The sequence below is a fragment of the Mastigoproctus giganteus genome, chromosome 4 (assembly GCF_048544385.1).
Source record: "Mastigoproctus giganteus isolate SK-2022 chromosome 4, ASM4854438v1, whole genome shotgun sequence".
Taxonomy (NCBI): Eukaryota; Metazoa; Arthropoda; class Arachnida; order Uropygi; family Thelyphonidae; genus Mastigoproctus; species Mastigoproctus giganteus.
In genome coordinates this window covers 180,129,331-180,145,123 of record NC_143578.1, presented here as the reverse complement: position 1 = coordinate 180,145,123, position 15,793 = coordinate 180,129,331, and the positions used below count along the sequence as shown (strand labels likewise).

The window sequence follows — 15,793 nt, the reverse complement described above, 5'->3', positions numbered from 1 at the left end:
CATATATATATACGATATTAAATAATGTATATAGTGTGTGTGTGTGTGTGTGTGTGTGTGTGTGTGTGTGTGTGTGTGTGTGTGTGTGTGTGTGTGTGTGTTATATGGGAATATATCCCTCAGCTCCTGAAAATTCTCATTTTTTAATGCAGTCAGAGAGAGAGAGACTTTTTTTGCACCATCAATTGTGATAGTTACATGATTGGATCGTGTTGCAAAGTCCCTTCATGGCCAAAAGGCCAGGGGTTAACACTCATAGGGATGATAACAAGCAGATATATTACAGAAATAAATAAACTGCCATTAAGTGATATAGGACATAAAACAAATTAAATGAAATAACATCAAGTGATATAAGGCATTAATAAGACGATACAATGATTTCCATAATGGCATTAGATTTCATAAAAATTACATAAAATGAAATTACAGGCAGTTCTCGCTTCACAAGTTTTTTTTCCAAAGTATCAAGTATCAACAAAATCAAAAACATGAACATTAATTGCAAAAAATGAATGTTAAACATTCATAAATACCCCATTTCAAACCACACGTAGCTATACAATACAGTGTACCCAGCTTTACAATATTAATCTGTTCCAGAGACACCACTGTATCGTGAAAATATTGTAATGTGAACCCAATAACACATTGTTTTCTGGTAATTTGTTCCACAACCTTGGAAGTTGAAATTTTCGCTATATAACTCTCTAAAAGGTCATTTTTATAGTGCAAATTGAATTAGCTACCAATTCAAATCACTAAAATGCACTAATCATTATCCTATGTTCTGTTATAAGAATCAATTTTGAATGCCTTTGTGACATTTTTCTAAAGCACATTTCTAGAGGTCATGACCATAAAACAATAAAAACAATTTGCACTTTCCGGTTTATTGGGCATTTCTGTTACTGCAATTATAAATGGATAGTAAACGCAATGTTATTGCATTTGCGAAAATATCGATAGCTGGAATTGTGTGGGTTTTTAATCTAAATGTAACATAACATTTAGATTAAATTAACAAAAAGACACTTGAAAGTCCCAATTTTCATCTTCGCAGCTCGTGGGAGAGAACAGCATGAACAGAGGCAGTTGATGCACACACACACCTGGCTCCTTTCCCGGTATGTTCAATAATTAATCGGAGCATTAAAATGGCGAGTGCAGGGCATGTTGGCTTGGATGCAATGAAGAGAAGGCTTTTCATTTTGCAGACTGTCTGGACAGTTGTTGAGTATTCCTTACTGGAGGGAACCTGGGATGAATTTGTATGTCACTAGATTGCTTCAAGGATGCCATCTGTCTATGCTGAGTGATTGGAGGGCATGGGATGTGTGGGATCCAGAATCCTCTTCCTATAGTGTTGGTTAACTGCAAAGTTCTCTAAATCGGCATCGATGACCTGAATTCTTCTGAGCATCTAGTAGAGTAGGAAGCAATCTGATAAGTGGAGGCGTGAGTGAATAGGGCAAATTGTTGGGGTGGCTCGGAGCTGGGCAAGTGGAATCCTCCAGCCACAGAGATCCCAGAATAAAGGAGATGTGTGATGAGACCGGTCAGCATCTTTATTTTGATTACCAATCTCCTTTTTTCAATGGGAGAGGGGAAGGGCCATTTCAGTTGTATGAGCTTGGGGTGGTATCCTGTGTTTGTAGGTTACCCACTTGAGGAGCCAGTACTCTGCTGCCCAGATGCATTTTGTGTTCGTGGGTGCTGCCGGTGCCCAGATTTCTGCTGCATAAAATGGTGGGGGGGGGGTATATATGATGGTCCTGACATATTTTGTTGCGGTAACCTTGTCTGAGACGTAATGAAGGTGCTGCTTCACTCTCCATTTCAGATGCACCACTCACCTGATAAGTTTTTTGATGTGATGGTTAAATGTCAGCTTTGTATCAAAAACCACTCTGAAATCTAAATGACATGAAACAGGAAGTATGGATACTGCATTAATCTTTGGCAAGATGGTTGTGGGCTCTTTCTTCAAGGAGTATAGCACGCACTCAGACTTTGCTGGGTTAATATTAATGCCAAATTTTTTGAGGTAGCCTACTAGTGTGAGGAGCACATTGTTAATTTCCTCTGTGATCATATTGGGGTCTGCATTTGTTTGGATGGTGGTCAGTATTTTTAAATCATCAGCATAAGAAAATATATCTGGTCTCTGGATTATAAAAGGGGAGATAATGGCAGTAAAGAGGAGGCTGGAGAGGACTCCCCCTTGTGGTACTCCTGTAGATATTTGCTTAGTATAGCTTTTTTCAGAATTACGAAGTATGATTGTACGGTTCTGAAGGCGTGATGAGAGGAAATGCAATGCATCCCCACCTATGGAATAGTGGTCTTCAAGCAGTCGTAGGAGGGCAGGTACTTGAACTTGAATGGCATCAAATGCTACTTCAATGTCAAGGTAGGTTATAAGGAGTTCTTTCCTCTCAAAAGCAGTAAGGATGCTGTGGGTGGTGGCAAGGAGATTGGTAATGGTGGACCTGTTTGGTAGTGATGAATGAATTTGTGGTAGAGCATCTGGAAGTATGTGTGCTGTTAGAGTTGGCAGGAGGGTCCTTTCTAGTAGTTTCAGGAGACATGAGGAATTGGAGATGGGTCTGAAGTGTTTCTCTAATGATGGCGTTCTTATTTTCGGGTGAGGCCTTATCATAATAGACATTCCGTTGATGGGGAAAGGTGTGTTTGGTTAGTACTGTATTGAAGATGATAACAAGGGGCTGGATGATATATGGGCCCATGCATTTCAGCATGAACTGGGGAATTCCATCTGCACCCATAGCTGTAGAGGAATGGGGTTGAATTCAAGGCTGCTAAGATTTGGTGTTTAGATATAGTGATGGATGTCAGCGAGTCCTGTCTACTACGATTGAATATGTGGTCAAAATTATTGTTGGATGCCGCAACATGTTCAAATCGGGTAATGAAATCAATCCATCTCTGGGGTGAAGTTGCTCTGGGACTTAGTGCTTCATGGGAGCTGCTGTATGAAAATCATAACAATGGCCACTAACAGCAAAACTAGGGTACAGGGAAATAAAAATTAATAAATAAATAAATATTCCCCCCCCCTACAACTTAGATTTGGTTTCCTCACCAAGCTTAAACCTCAGTCCCTTTCTTTTGTTAATACGGATATAGTGCCATAAAAAGTCAAAAAGGAAATATAATTTATTTTTGATAAAAAGGAAAAAAAGATTTTCTGAAGATGAGGGAATGGGGGGGGGGGAGAATAAACTGCAACTCATCCACGACTATCTCAGTACAATAGCACCAACCAGCACAGAATCCAAAAGGATGTTTTCTGCCACTAATTAAATATGTACCAAAATTAGATCCAGTTTAAACAATAACACTATTGATTGCTTATGTTTCTAAAGAGCTCACTTTATTCGGACAGGTAGTATGGATGCTTAGACACAATCAAATTTGCAGTTTGAATATGTATATTTTTTTTTGTTTTTAGAATAACTGTATGTTTAATAATTTTTTGTTAGGATATTTATTATTGTAATAAAAGTTTTATTTAAAATGTGAATTCAAGTAATTACTTGTTGCCATCAAATCACTTGTTGCCCTAATTGCCATCAAATTTTTTGCGAAAAATGTTTTTTTTTTTTTGGAATACTGGTATCCCGGTTTCATAAATTAAAAATGCCAAAATACTGGTATTGTGAGCCCTAATCAAAGTCAACAGCAGTTTCAATCAGTGGACATACAGATGGCCAAGTTTGGTAACCCTGAGAGCCACACAACATAATATGCAAAAGCTTCAGAGGGCAAGCTTCTCAAGCTTTTAAATTTCATTAAATAAAATTCATTATATACAATAAAAAATTACTTTTAAAATTTAGTAATTTCAAAATCATGATTAACAGCTTCCTTTTAAATATATTTACTGCACTAAATAAAGTTAAAATGAACGAATGCATACTTTGAAAATACTATTTTATAGCCCATCATAAAATTACATTGAAGATAACATTAATTTTAATAAAAAAAAAGTGGAGTTGAAAATTTGTGGTCAATTTCATAAATAGGAACTCCTCGACTTTCTGTGTTTCAAAATACAGTAAGACCTCTATATAACAAAATCAATTGCCTGCTTGAAAAAATTGATTAAACAAAAATTTCGTTATAAAGAAATATGACCTTTCCAACAATGAAAAATACTAATTCAACATTCAGAAATATAGTAAAAGATGGGAAATAAATCAGAAATAATTGGGAATGAATAAATTTTCTAATATTTTAAAACAATACATCATTCATAAAAATTACTGTTCTTTTTTTCTATTTTCTTCACACTGAAGGCTTGACACAAAGTTTCAAATGCTGCCAACATTTCGTGTTTGGAAGGTTTAATTATGCCCTCGTTTTCATCCAACTCATCATCAATACTGTCACTAGTTCTTTATACTCTCCAAAATGCTGTAGTCACTCGGATATTCAGCTACTATGACATCATTATGAACTCCTAAAAATTTGTCAATAACAATTTCTCCACTCATCAAACCTCTTGTTTGAAGTTCTTCCCAAGATTGCTCAATATCTTGTAATAATTCATCCCTCTCATTGCTGTTAAGCAAAACCTGCTTTTGCGAAACAATTCTTAATCGCTGTTTCCATCACATCTTGACTCTACACTTTTGCCAACTCTGATATGCACATTTGCAAATCTATAACAGAATCTATAGGTTGGTTGGTTTCCATTCTCAGTATAATTTTTTCTAGTATGCATCTTCGGTAGTGCATTTTCAAATTCTTGATAATACCGAAGTTTAGACAAGGAAGGTATTTGGAGGAAAGAAAACAGGCTTCACACTTGTAAGTTTAGAAATTACCGAGTGAAAGTGGGTAGGGCAGTTTTCAACAATCAATGTAATTTTTCTGTTTTCTTTCATCATCTTTCTATTGAAATTTAAAATCCACTGTTCAAAAATTTCATTTGTTGTCCAAGATTTTTTATTGTAGTTGTAGTCCAACTCTAACGACTCTGACTAGTTATGGCTACATAACTAGTCAGAAAACAGGCTACATAAATAGTGCTTGTCTTTGTTAATCATGATCGATAGATGGGGGGATCTCCCATTCTGGCTGCATGCTCAAAATAGAATGTGATACACCTTGCAAAAAACCACTGCTCTTGACATGAATTTTAAAGAATTTTAAAGACAGAAAAAGTTTACAGGTGGCCTTTAGAACATTTTGAAACTCAACAAAAAAAAAAATGCACTTTAATATTGGGTAAAAATAACAATTTAAAAAGCCAAACTCTATGCAAAAATGAAAGTCTGGAATGCGGAATTTATTAATATTAATAAAACTAGAAGTAAAAGGCTAAGTAGTGTATTGGTAGTCTAACTAACAATCAGTTTGAGAACTGGTAATGCAACAGCAATATCATACTTTTCCAGGTATTTTAATGACAAACAAAAATAACAATAAAAAAAACCTGACCTATATATAAAAATAAGGGACTGGGATCCTAGGTTGGCCACAGAACTACTCCTGACACATTCTATGTACTGCTACTACTGTGGTTGCCAATAAGTTAACTGTTTACCTCATTTCATACTTTCCCAACATGTAACTAATCTTAATGAAACTATTACATCAGGTTAGTTTAGTAAAACAGAAAAAAGTTATGTCCCCCTTATTTCTTAGTAGTATCAGGTTTCGTGAAACTAATCAATACCAATGATTGAAGTTTACTTGATTTTACTAATCAATAAATTTTCCATTTATTGATTAGTAAAACTAATAGATGCTAGTTTTGTGTGCTTGCACCACAATATAATTACAGCTGCCCAAGAAAAAAATGCTGATAAGTAACGTGCCACATGCTGCTGGCACAAATTCATCCCTTTATATTGTCTTCAAAAACCTCCTTGTATTATACTATAATAGACAAGGGGTGGGTGCAAGCTTTGTTCAACTGCAGGTTGAATGAAAATTTTATTTACTGAAAGCTAATCCATATATTCTTTGTGCAAGGGTATTTTTTTTTTTTTTTTTTTTTTTTCAATTTACTTCAGTATTAGTAATATAATGCAATGAAGCAAGGCTTATTACAACAACAGCCAAAAAAATAAATAAACCCTTCATTTGCCCATTACTTCCAATTAATTGTCCAAACCTTAGATTTATTCCTTAAATTCCTCAAATTACTCATCTACATAAAATTAGGTGGAAGTTTATCCCAATTGTTTACTCTTCAACTGAGTGCAAATTTCTGCAAATCTACCCTTGCAACCATTCTTTTCTGATTTAAATTTGCCTTGCATTGTGCATTTCATCTCAGAAGACTAAAGATGCAATCAGCATTTAGTTTGCTTAGTACTTTTAAAGCCTTATGCACTTCAATTATATTAACCTACAGATGCCTAATTTCCAAAGATTGTAATTTACAGAACCACAGTCATTCTTGGTAAGAATATCCTTTTGTACCTCCAACTAATCATACTGCTCATCTCTGCACCCTTTCCAACAGATTTACATCCTTCCTAAAAACTGAACCTGTATGCAGTATTCTAGTTGTGGCTAACCACTACCTTATACAATAGGATAACACCTCTTTTTGCCAGCTGGTAAAGTTCCTATCAATCACAGACAGAACCCCACAAACTATTCTAGCAGTCTGTTTTCACTGCAGAGAGAATTTCATGTCAGATTGCAAAATTATCCCTAGATCTTTTTTCTATTTCATTACTTTGAGTTTGATATTACCCAAATGGTATGTTATTCTGGGGTTTACTATTTCCCAAATGCAGCACCTTGTAAATATCACTGTTAAGTTTCAACTGCCTTATTCTAGACTATCTGCTGAGTTTATTTAGATCCCCTTAAAGTAGTATACCCTGATTAGTATCATTAACCACTGTACCCACCACTGTATCATTACCAAACTTGAAAATCTACATCAATATCATTAATAGACATTAAGAACAGTAAGAGATCCAACACAGTAGCCCCTGTGGAATTCCACTCATCACATTAATCTATGAAGAGCATTGATCATTTATAACCAATCTATGTCTCTTACCACTTAACCATCTCCTTATCTGTAGTAGTAACTTCCCTTTAATGCCACAGTGTTCCAATTTATACTATAATCATATATGTGGTACAGTATCAAAGGCTTTACTCAAATCTAAGTAGATGATGTAAAAATTATTCTCTGCATTCAGTTCCTTTGTGACAACCTCATAACCCCCCCCCCCCCCCCGCCCCTTTAACAACACTTTACTGTGGATTGCCTTATGACTCCATTCCTATCAAGATGATACTGCATTACTTCTTTAACTAATAATTCCATCATTTTCACTGACACAGAGTGACAGGTATATATAGTTACTCACTTCAGCCTTTGAGCCACCCTTGTGAGTTTCATTTGCACATCTGCAATTTACAAGCATGAGGGAGTTCAAAAAAGATTTGTATTCACCCAGAAGTGGTTGTGATAGAAAGATGAAATTTTTTTTGCTTGATACCTTGAAATCTCTATAGCAACCACACAAATTTTGGTTTTGATCTGACAGTTCATTTTTTTCCCTTTACAATGCTAAATTAAATGAAGCTTATAGAGAAGACTGCCAAGGTTAGTACTGTTACACCTCAGTGCATGATAAAGAAATCCCAGGATTCACAGCAACTACTGTACGAGAATGTTGCAAAAATTGAGGCATTAATCCTCGAAGATCACCATATCAGTGTCAAAGAACTAGCAGCAGAGCTCCAAATTAGTGTAAGATCTGTGGAGAATATCATCCATCAACAGTTATATATGAGTAAAGTGTCTGCTTGATGGGTTCCCACACTTCTGACCTCTTACCAAAAGAAGGAAAGGGCAGAATGTGCATATGAAATGTTGGCGATGTGCCAGGAAAAGCAAGGAGTTTTTTTTTTTTTCACGGCTTGTCATCATGTATGAAACTTGGATCCATCACTATGATCCTAAAACTAAACAAATGTAAAAACAATGGAAGCCTACAGAAACACCATCCCCCAAAAAAGGAAAAGGTGCAAGTGCTTGCAAGTTGATGTCAGTTTTTTGGGATCAGCATGGTGTAATACTAACAGATTGCCTTCAAGAGGGCCGTGAGGTGACGTATTATTCCAGTGATGAGTATTATTCCAACTTCCTCATAAATCTATGTGCAGCTATAAAAGAAAACAGATGGGAAAAGCTGTCCAAAGGTGTGTGTGTGTGCCTACTCCACAATAATGCCCCTGCACATTTCTCACATGCTGCAGTGAGATATGCCAATGAATGTGGGTTTTGAAATACTGCCACATCTTGTTTAGTCCCCCAACCTTGACTCCTCGAATTTCTTCCTCTTTCGTACCCTGAAGTCCTTTCTTCACGGAAAACACTTTGCTGCTGCTGATGAGGTGATTTTTGCTGCCAAGTCATGGTTTACAAAACTGGCCTGAGTAAGTGTATCGAGAGGTGTCAAAACTGTGTCATTTTGTTTGGTGACTATGTTGAAAAAGTGTAATATACAGTGCTTGTTTCAACCTTCTATCACAACTATTTCTGGGTGAATAAAAATCTTTTTTGAAATCCTCTCATACTTCCCTGAATCTAAGGATGCTCTCATTATTGTGGATAGAAGGTTTAGCTATCACTTATGCAGCTTCTCTTAGTATAACTGGATAGATTCCAATTATATTAAGAGTAGCCCTAGGTGCTCTGTTCACTTTGAGCTGCCAAAATTTCTTTACAACCATACTTTGTTTTTATCAAACCATTTAACTCCAAATTGGTATATTCAAGAGACCTGCTACCCTCACCTCAAAACTTCTTCTTGTGTGCATGTAGTTGGAAAATATTTATTCTGTTTATTTGTCGTCTGTAAAATAACAACAATAATCAACAAAAACTGTTTATTATGTAACACAAATGAAAAAGAAATTTAAATCTTGATATTATTATATAACAACACAAAAAAATTATGAAATAAGCTATCAATAAATGTGATTGTTGGACTGGATACTTTGCAAAAAAATGCAAAGAATGTGTTAAAATCTTTGCCATGATTATTTGTAAGTTACAGTCTGTTAATCTTGATTTTATAGACTAATTATCAATATTTCATTGATCAATTCATTATAGGGCACATTAAAATGACCCATTGCCCATGGGTCATTTTAATGGCCCATCAGGAAAGGACAAGCCTGCAGGTTGTCCTTTCCTGATGTTGACAATAAAGTGTTCTAGGGTATATCACTCATTTCAACTTGTCAGTCTCATTTTTTTTTTTATCAGGTGAGTTGCAGTAATAAAACCTCAAAAATTAAAACTACCTATAAACTCTAATCTGGGATATCACTGATCTGTAAATGGCTTATCAGCATGAGAGAATTCAAAATTTATATTAAGACTTTTAAACTGGCCAGGATTTTTTTTTTTTTTTTTTTGTTGTTGTTGTTTTAAGATTGGTACAAAGAATGCAAGCAATGAGGTACATTAAAATGCTTTCAGAAAATTAACATAATACCACACTGGTTTATATAATAACCACCATTAGTTGTCAATCTTCAAGAGATTAAATTATTTCATTTATTGTTATATTTATTTTAATCCTTACCTCCATTAACTGTAGCATTTGTTTAGCAGTGCGACCAACTAAACTTTTCCTAACTTGCAAAAAGGACACAATGCAATCTTCCAAGATTTCAGTAGCAATAGAGCAGAGCCTTGGCAACTCATCTAGAAGCTGAATGTTGAGGGCTTCATATGTGTTCTTTGCTAGCTGCTGTGCCTCACGAAGCTTTATCAAAAGTAATAAATAAATAAATAAATAAATTTTCTGTTTATACTCCGCGACGACCAAACAGTCAGAGGAGTTAACAAGACAGAATACAAGAAACAACACCGTATTCAGCAGTCACGGGCTTGAACCCCAGTCACTCAAGGCACATGTACTTATGCACCCGCACGCCTGACCACTAGGCTACGGCGGCAATAGAGGAATTATATCTTTCAATTTTTTAAAGATGTAAAAGATTTAATATTTTACATCTATAAATAGCAAAAAAAGAACAATCCAAATATACAAAATAATTTGAATAAATTTTATCAGATTTAGTTATAAGCAGTAATTAGATAATGTTTATTTTTATTCCTTATATATTGACAGCTAAACACTGAACCCATTAAAATTGTTAGTATAATCAGAGAACTAAAATGTCATCCTAAACTGATGGAATTAAATGCTTCAATCATTTCAAGAAAGTTCCTTTCTTTCTTCTTTTTAGGTAGAAAACTAAATTACATAAAGAAGGAAATAAATGACTATAATGAAATACAATGTTGCAAGTTTAAACACAATTTGAAAAGTCTAATCAAAACATGGGTCATTAAATGCATTTTTGAACTGCAAGTCAAAAATGAACCACAACTGTGGGTTGTCCTACTTCCTAAGGCACCTCCATAGCCAGGTGGGGGCAGGAGCAGCAGTGCATAGCACACGCTTCTTGATTAGACCGGGGTTCGAGCCCGTGACCACCAAATACGGAGGATGCGGAAAGGTCAGGGAATGACCACCGCATATCCCCGGAGAAATATGGCCTTAGTTGTTAAATGCTCCTAAAAACCAAAAAAACAACCTACTTCCTAACACGAAACCAGAAATTTTTGATGGGGGGCAGCTACTTGCACACAAAAGCCAGTAATTTTTTTTTTTTTTTTTTTTTTATAAGGTTAGTAAGTTTTACTTCATAAAACTTACTAACCTAAATCTTGTTATCAAAAATACAACAACACAAGTGTATTCCTCATGTTCTTCTGATATGACACCCATATTTCTCAGGCTAGCTCCACTTTTGGTGCTCTAAGGGATAATTCCACTCTTGCTCTATGGCTAATGTGTTTAAAAGGTACACTGCAATGAGCACACAATTAATAGTAATTATAATAAGAGTAATATATCAATCTCTGAGAAGTGTCTACTGGAAAATAAGAAATTAAAAAAAGTAGTATGTAAGTACATCAAACTGTTGGTAATGGTACTAAGATCTCCATTCAACTCTGTGACGAAACTCTTGGACTAAGGACTGAAAAAGTGCTAATGTCTCCCAATCCGTGTGCATGCGTGCAAGCACACGAGGGAGAGCCCCTAGAAAGGTGATAGAATAACAACATACCACTGAGTTTCATTTCTGATGTGCAAGATCATGAAGTATGGTTAATTAATACCATGAAATAACAAAATGGCTCGGTTTAAAAAAAAAAAAAAAAAAATCTTTGACATTATATATCTATACTTTATTAAAGCTTCTGTTACAGGTCCCAAGAGGAGCTACTTTGTAAGCTGGAGGAAAACAAATATTACAGAAAAGATTCTGTAATTACTACTCTCTGTTTCCCGATGGATAGGAAACAGGGTGTAGTCATAAATGGCCATTCTTCAGAATGGATTGGCATAGCAACTGGAGACCTTCCTTGATAAATGACAACAGAGTACAGTGAATCTGTCAAAAGTTTGCTGATGATGTGAAGTATGAAAGAGTGGTTAATAACCAGTGACACGCAGGTTGCTTCAAAATGATTTGGATAAGGAGTGAAGAGGAGTGAACTTGGTTACAAATATGGTCTGAAAAATAAGGTGTTATTTAAATGTAGTCTCACACCTGGAGAACAGAAATCCAGGAATAGCTCACAGGGTTCAAGTAGACTTGAAGTTTACAATGTACGGTAAACAGGCAGTCGGGAAGGCCCCACAGTGTTCTATCGATTATTTATTGGATGGATGTATTGAGAAAAAAAAAAGAGCTTATCGTTAATATTATTAACGAAAATAATAACTAATGTAATATTATTTAAAATTATTTAAAATTGTTAAAACTTGATTCTCTACCTGATGTTTGCTCATAGCAATTTGTTAATTAATTCAAGATAAAACCTTAACCATAACAAATAAGAAATATATAATCAAATTAACATGCAATAATGTATGACCAAATTGTGTAATCAAATTAATGGTAATAAAGTGTATTTAAAATTAACAACTTTATGAAAATCATATCAACGTAATTTACTAATTCTGCAGGCTGCTTTCCCCTGTATGATGCAAGCAATACACGAAGGAACCAGTTTTTTCCTGCTTTTTTTATGTATCATGGCCTTGAGGTCCAATCAGAGAGTATGGCACCATCATAATATCCAAGCCCAAGGCGAGATTCGAACCTGCAACCTTTGGGTTGCCAGGCAGGCACTTTACCCACCCGGCTAGCCTGGTCGGCTTACAGTCACTAAAGAAGTAGTACACGAACTATCATGAAACATCTGAGAATAATCTGTAATTCGTTAAGAAATTAAAGGCAAGTTACAATCCACACAGATTTAAGTGCTCATTGTTTCACTAATTTCCAGTTCTTAATATACCTGCACATCATGCTGCTAAAAGAATATTTATATAATAATAAAAAAAATTAACAAAAAAAAAAAAAAACACATTATAGCATTTTAGTACAGGGGAGGAAGAGAATCTGTTTGAATGTGTAAGGCTCTGAAGCAAATCAATTTGCAGCATCTGGAAACTAGGTACCCCGTGAGGTGATCTGATTGAAGTGTATAAGGCCTTGAATGGTTTGGCAGGCTCAATGTTGATGGGATTCTTCCTCTTGCTCAGATTACAAATCTGAGGGGGGGGGGGGAAGCATCAATTAAATTGAGGAAAGACAGTTACAGAAGAGATGTGCAGAAATTTACCTTTAGCCAGTGGGTAGTCAAGTGCTGAAACAAACTTCCATCTGTCATTCTGGAAGTTGATAGCTTAAATAAATTCAAGGAAGAACTGGACAAACTTTTAGAGCAAATGGATGTGTGAAATGGGATTTTTTTTTTTTTTTTTTTTTGCTGTTGCTGTATAAGCTTGCTTTCTTGCATCATATGCCTCTGCTAATAAAATAAATGAGCGGGTTATCTTCTCACTGGCAAGCAACATAAGAACCAGATGATAACTTTTTAATGAAAACTCCAAACACAGAAGGCATTAGAACCTATAGTACTTAGTACAATGCATGGACTAAAGGTTGTGTGAGTGAGAGAGAGAGAGAGACTAAATTATACTTGTCTGTGAAAACTATCAACCAAACCTGTCTGGGAAGCATACTCTTGGCAATTCGTATGTGTGGCAAGCATACTGTTGACAAACACACTTGTCAGTCTGGCAAGTGCATTGTCATGAGTATAATTATCAGCAAACAATCTTGATCATATTAGAAAAGCAACAAGAGAAAAAAATAATCAAATCCCATTACAACAAATATTATAACAAACTTCAGACAATCATTTTGTTGTACTGAAATTTATTCAAATGAATATTGCCATAAAGTATTTCAAAAGAATTATTTGTTCATATAAATTCTGCTGCACTTTTCTAATACAGCAGTATCTCGTAAATCGGGCATCCTTGGTTGCCAGATTTATGAGGTACTGCTTGGAAACATAGCACCATCCCGGATTTTTGAAAATTTCAGTTTTTTTTTTTTTTTTTTTTTTCTTTTTAAAGGTTATTCATATAGCCTATATATTTAGGGGTAATGCATTATTTTTATTAGACAAGACAGTAGCTCTGATCCCTATAATTTGTTATGCATGTAGCCTACATATTCAGGGGTAATACATTATTTTTATTAGAGAAGGCAGTAGCTCCAATTCCTATAATTTCCAAGACAGTAGTTCTGATCCCTATAATCTCCAAGACAGTAGCTATGATCCCTATAATCTATCAAAAGTTTGTTGATGGTGTGAAGTCTGAAAGGAACTTCACATCATCAGCAAATTACCAGTATTAATCACCTGGGGGACAAATTCAAATTGAAGAAAAATGTTGTAGAATAGACGTGCAGAAATTTGCCTTTAGTCAGCAGGTGGTTGACTGCTGGAACAAACTTCCATCTGTCTTTGTGGAAGGTGACAGCTTAAATAAGTTCAAGGAACTAGACAAAAACAAACATTTGGAGTGAATGAATGAGTGAAATGGAAAGTGTGTGTGTGTGTTTTTTTTTTTTTTTGGCTGGTGCTGTATAAGCTTGCTTTCTTGCATAATATGTCTCTATTAATTCTAATGAAGCCAAAATGTTAACCTGTACTGCCAGAACAAATGGTCCAGGTGTAATATATTTGCGTAATAAAAATGAAGAATGCTATCTCTAGTATGAGTGTTACAATTGTCCAATATTTTTTAATACAAGGTACAAATAGTGCAATCTGATTTCAACAATCCATTTGCCTTAAACTAAACATGTACTACTCTACTTTAGTATTATTTTCTATGTTGAAAATAATACTAAAGTTGAAAATACATGGTAACCATGTATTTTCAACATAGCAATAACCATATATTTTAATATATAAAATGTCATTGGTATTTGTGCATTACTAATGGAACATAATGGATGAATTTAACACCAACAGTGCTTTTTAAAGGCTGGTCAGTCCAGTTTGTTTGTTTGTTTGTTATTTGGTTTTTAGGAGCATTAACAACTAAGGCCATATTGCTCCGGGAATATGCAGTGGTCATTGCCTGACCTTTCCGCATCCTCCATATTTGGTGGTGACGGGCTTGAACCCTAGTCTAATCAAGAAGCATGTGCTACGCATAAGTCCAGTATTTTTCCCTCTGCCCTTGTAAGGATGAATACCTTTGGAGAAATATTCAGAACATTCCACATTTTTGAGTTCTATTGTATATAAAAGCAGTAATTTACATTTTATTTTACTTAAATATTGACTTTAAATAATAAATAAAATGATAAAATACGTATACTAGAGGAGTAAAAAAAAATTCGGTTTCTTTTATGTAAATCATGATTTGATTTACATAAAAGCTGTTAATTTGATTACATTTCATATTTGTTAAGGTTTAGTATTGAATTAATTAACAGATAGCTATTAGCAAACATAAGGTAAAGATTAAATTTTAATAGTTTTAAATAATTTTACATTAGTTATTAATTTAGTAAATAAGATTAATTATTAAAATTAAATAAATTAATATATTGGTTAACAATGAATACTTGATGGTGTCATAAAGTCAGCATTACAATGCTGACTTTATGATGCCATCAGCCTCACATACCAAGATGGTTGTTTACAATTCAGGAGCGAATATTTTCAATTAAAACTCCAGTTAAGGGCTCCTGGGGCCAATCATAGATACATTTTTCACTGAGGGTGAAGTTTGCCTAGTTCTTCTTTGAATAGACACTTGTTCTCGCAATTAACCACCCATTGGCCAAATGCAAACTTCTTCACATCCTTCCTGAAATCCTTCTCCCTCAATTTGAATTTATGTCTCCTCATGTGCGTAGTCTGAGCAAGAGGAAGAACGTTATCAGAATTGGGCCTACTCATCATTCAAATCTTTAAACACCTCAACCAGATCACCTCACAGGTGCATAATCCCTAGATGGCGCAGCTTGCAGAACTGAAGCTTTTCTTGGCAAAACAATCCATTCCTCCCCTTTGTCAATTTCATCATCCTTCTCTGCATCCATTTCAGCACTTTTCAGCCTTCTTAAAACGTGGCCACCAGACCTGTATGCAGCACTCAAGATGTGGCCTAACCACTGCCTTATACAATGAGATCATCACCTCCTTATCTCTGCTAGCAAAATTCCTGAATAGCATTATCATTTGTATCATTTGCAAACTTAGAAAATAATCCTGATATACTCTCATCAATATCATTAATAAATACAGAAACAATAACAGGACCAGCACGGAACCCTGTGGGACTTTACTAATAATGTTAGTCCACAAAGAGCAGTC

At 35.0% G+C, this 15,793-nt stretch overlaps 1 protein-coding gene across 1 annotated transcript in view; it reads right to left on the bottom strand.

Moving 5' to 3' along the window:
- LOC150087229 (dynamin-binding protein-like) overlaps window positions 1-15,793 on the bottom strand; it is a 427,088-nt gene that overhangs the window by 61,923 nt on the left and 349,372 nt on the right. Inside the window, exon 19 of the mRNA XM_090372415.1 lies at window positions 9,603-9,785. Within this exon, the coding sequence (XP_090228541.1) occupies window positions 9,603-9,785 (183 nt within the window). The remainder of the gene's footprint in view (window positions 1-9,602; window positions 9,786-15,793) is intronic.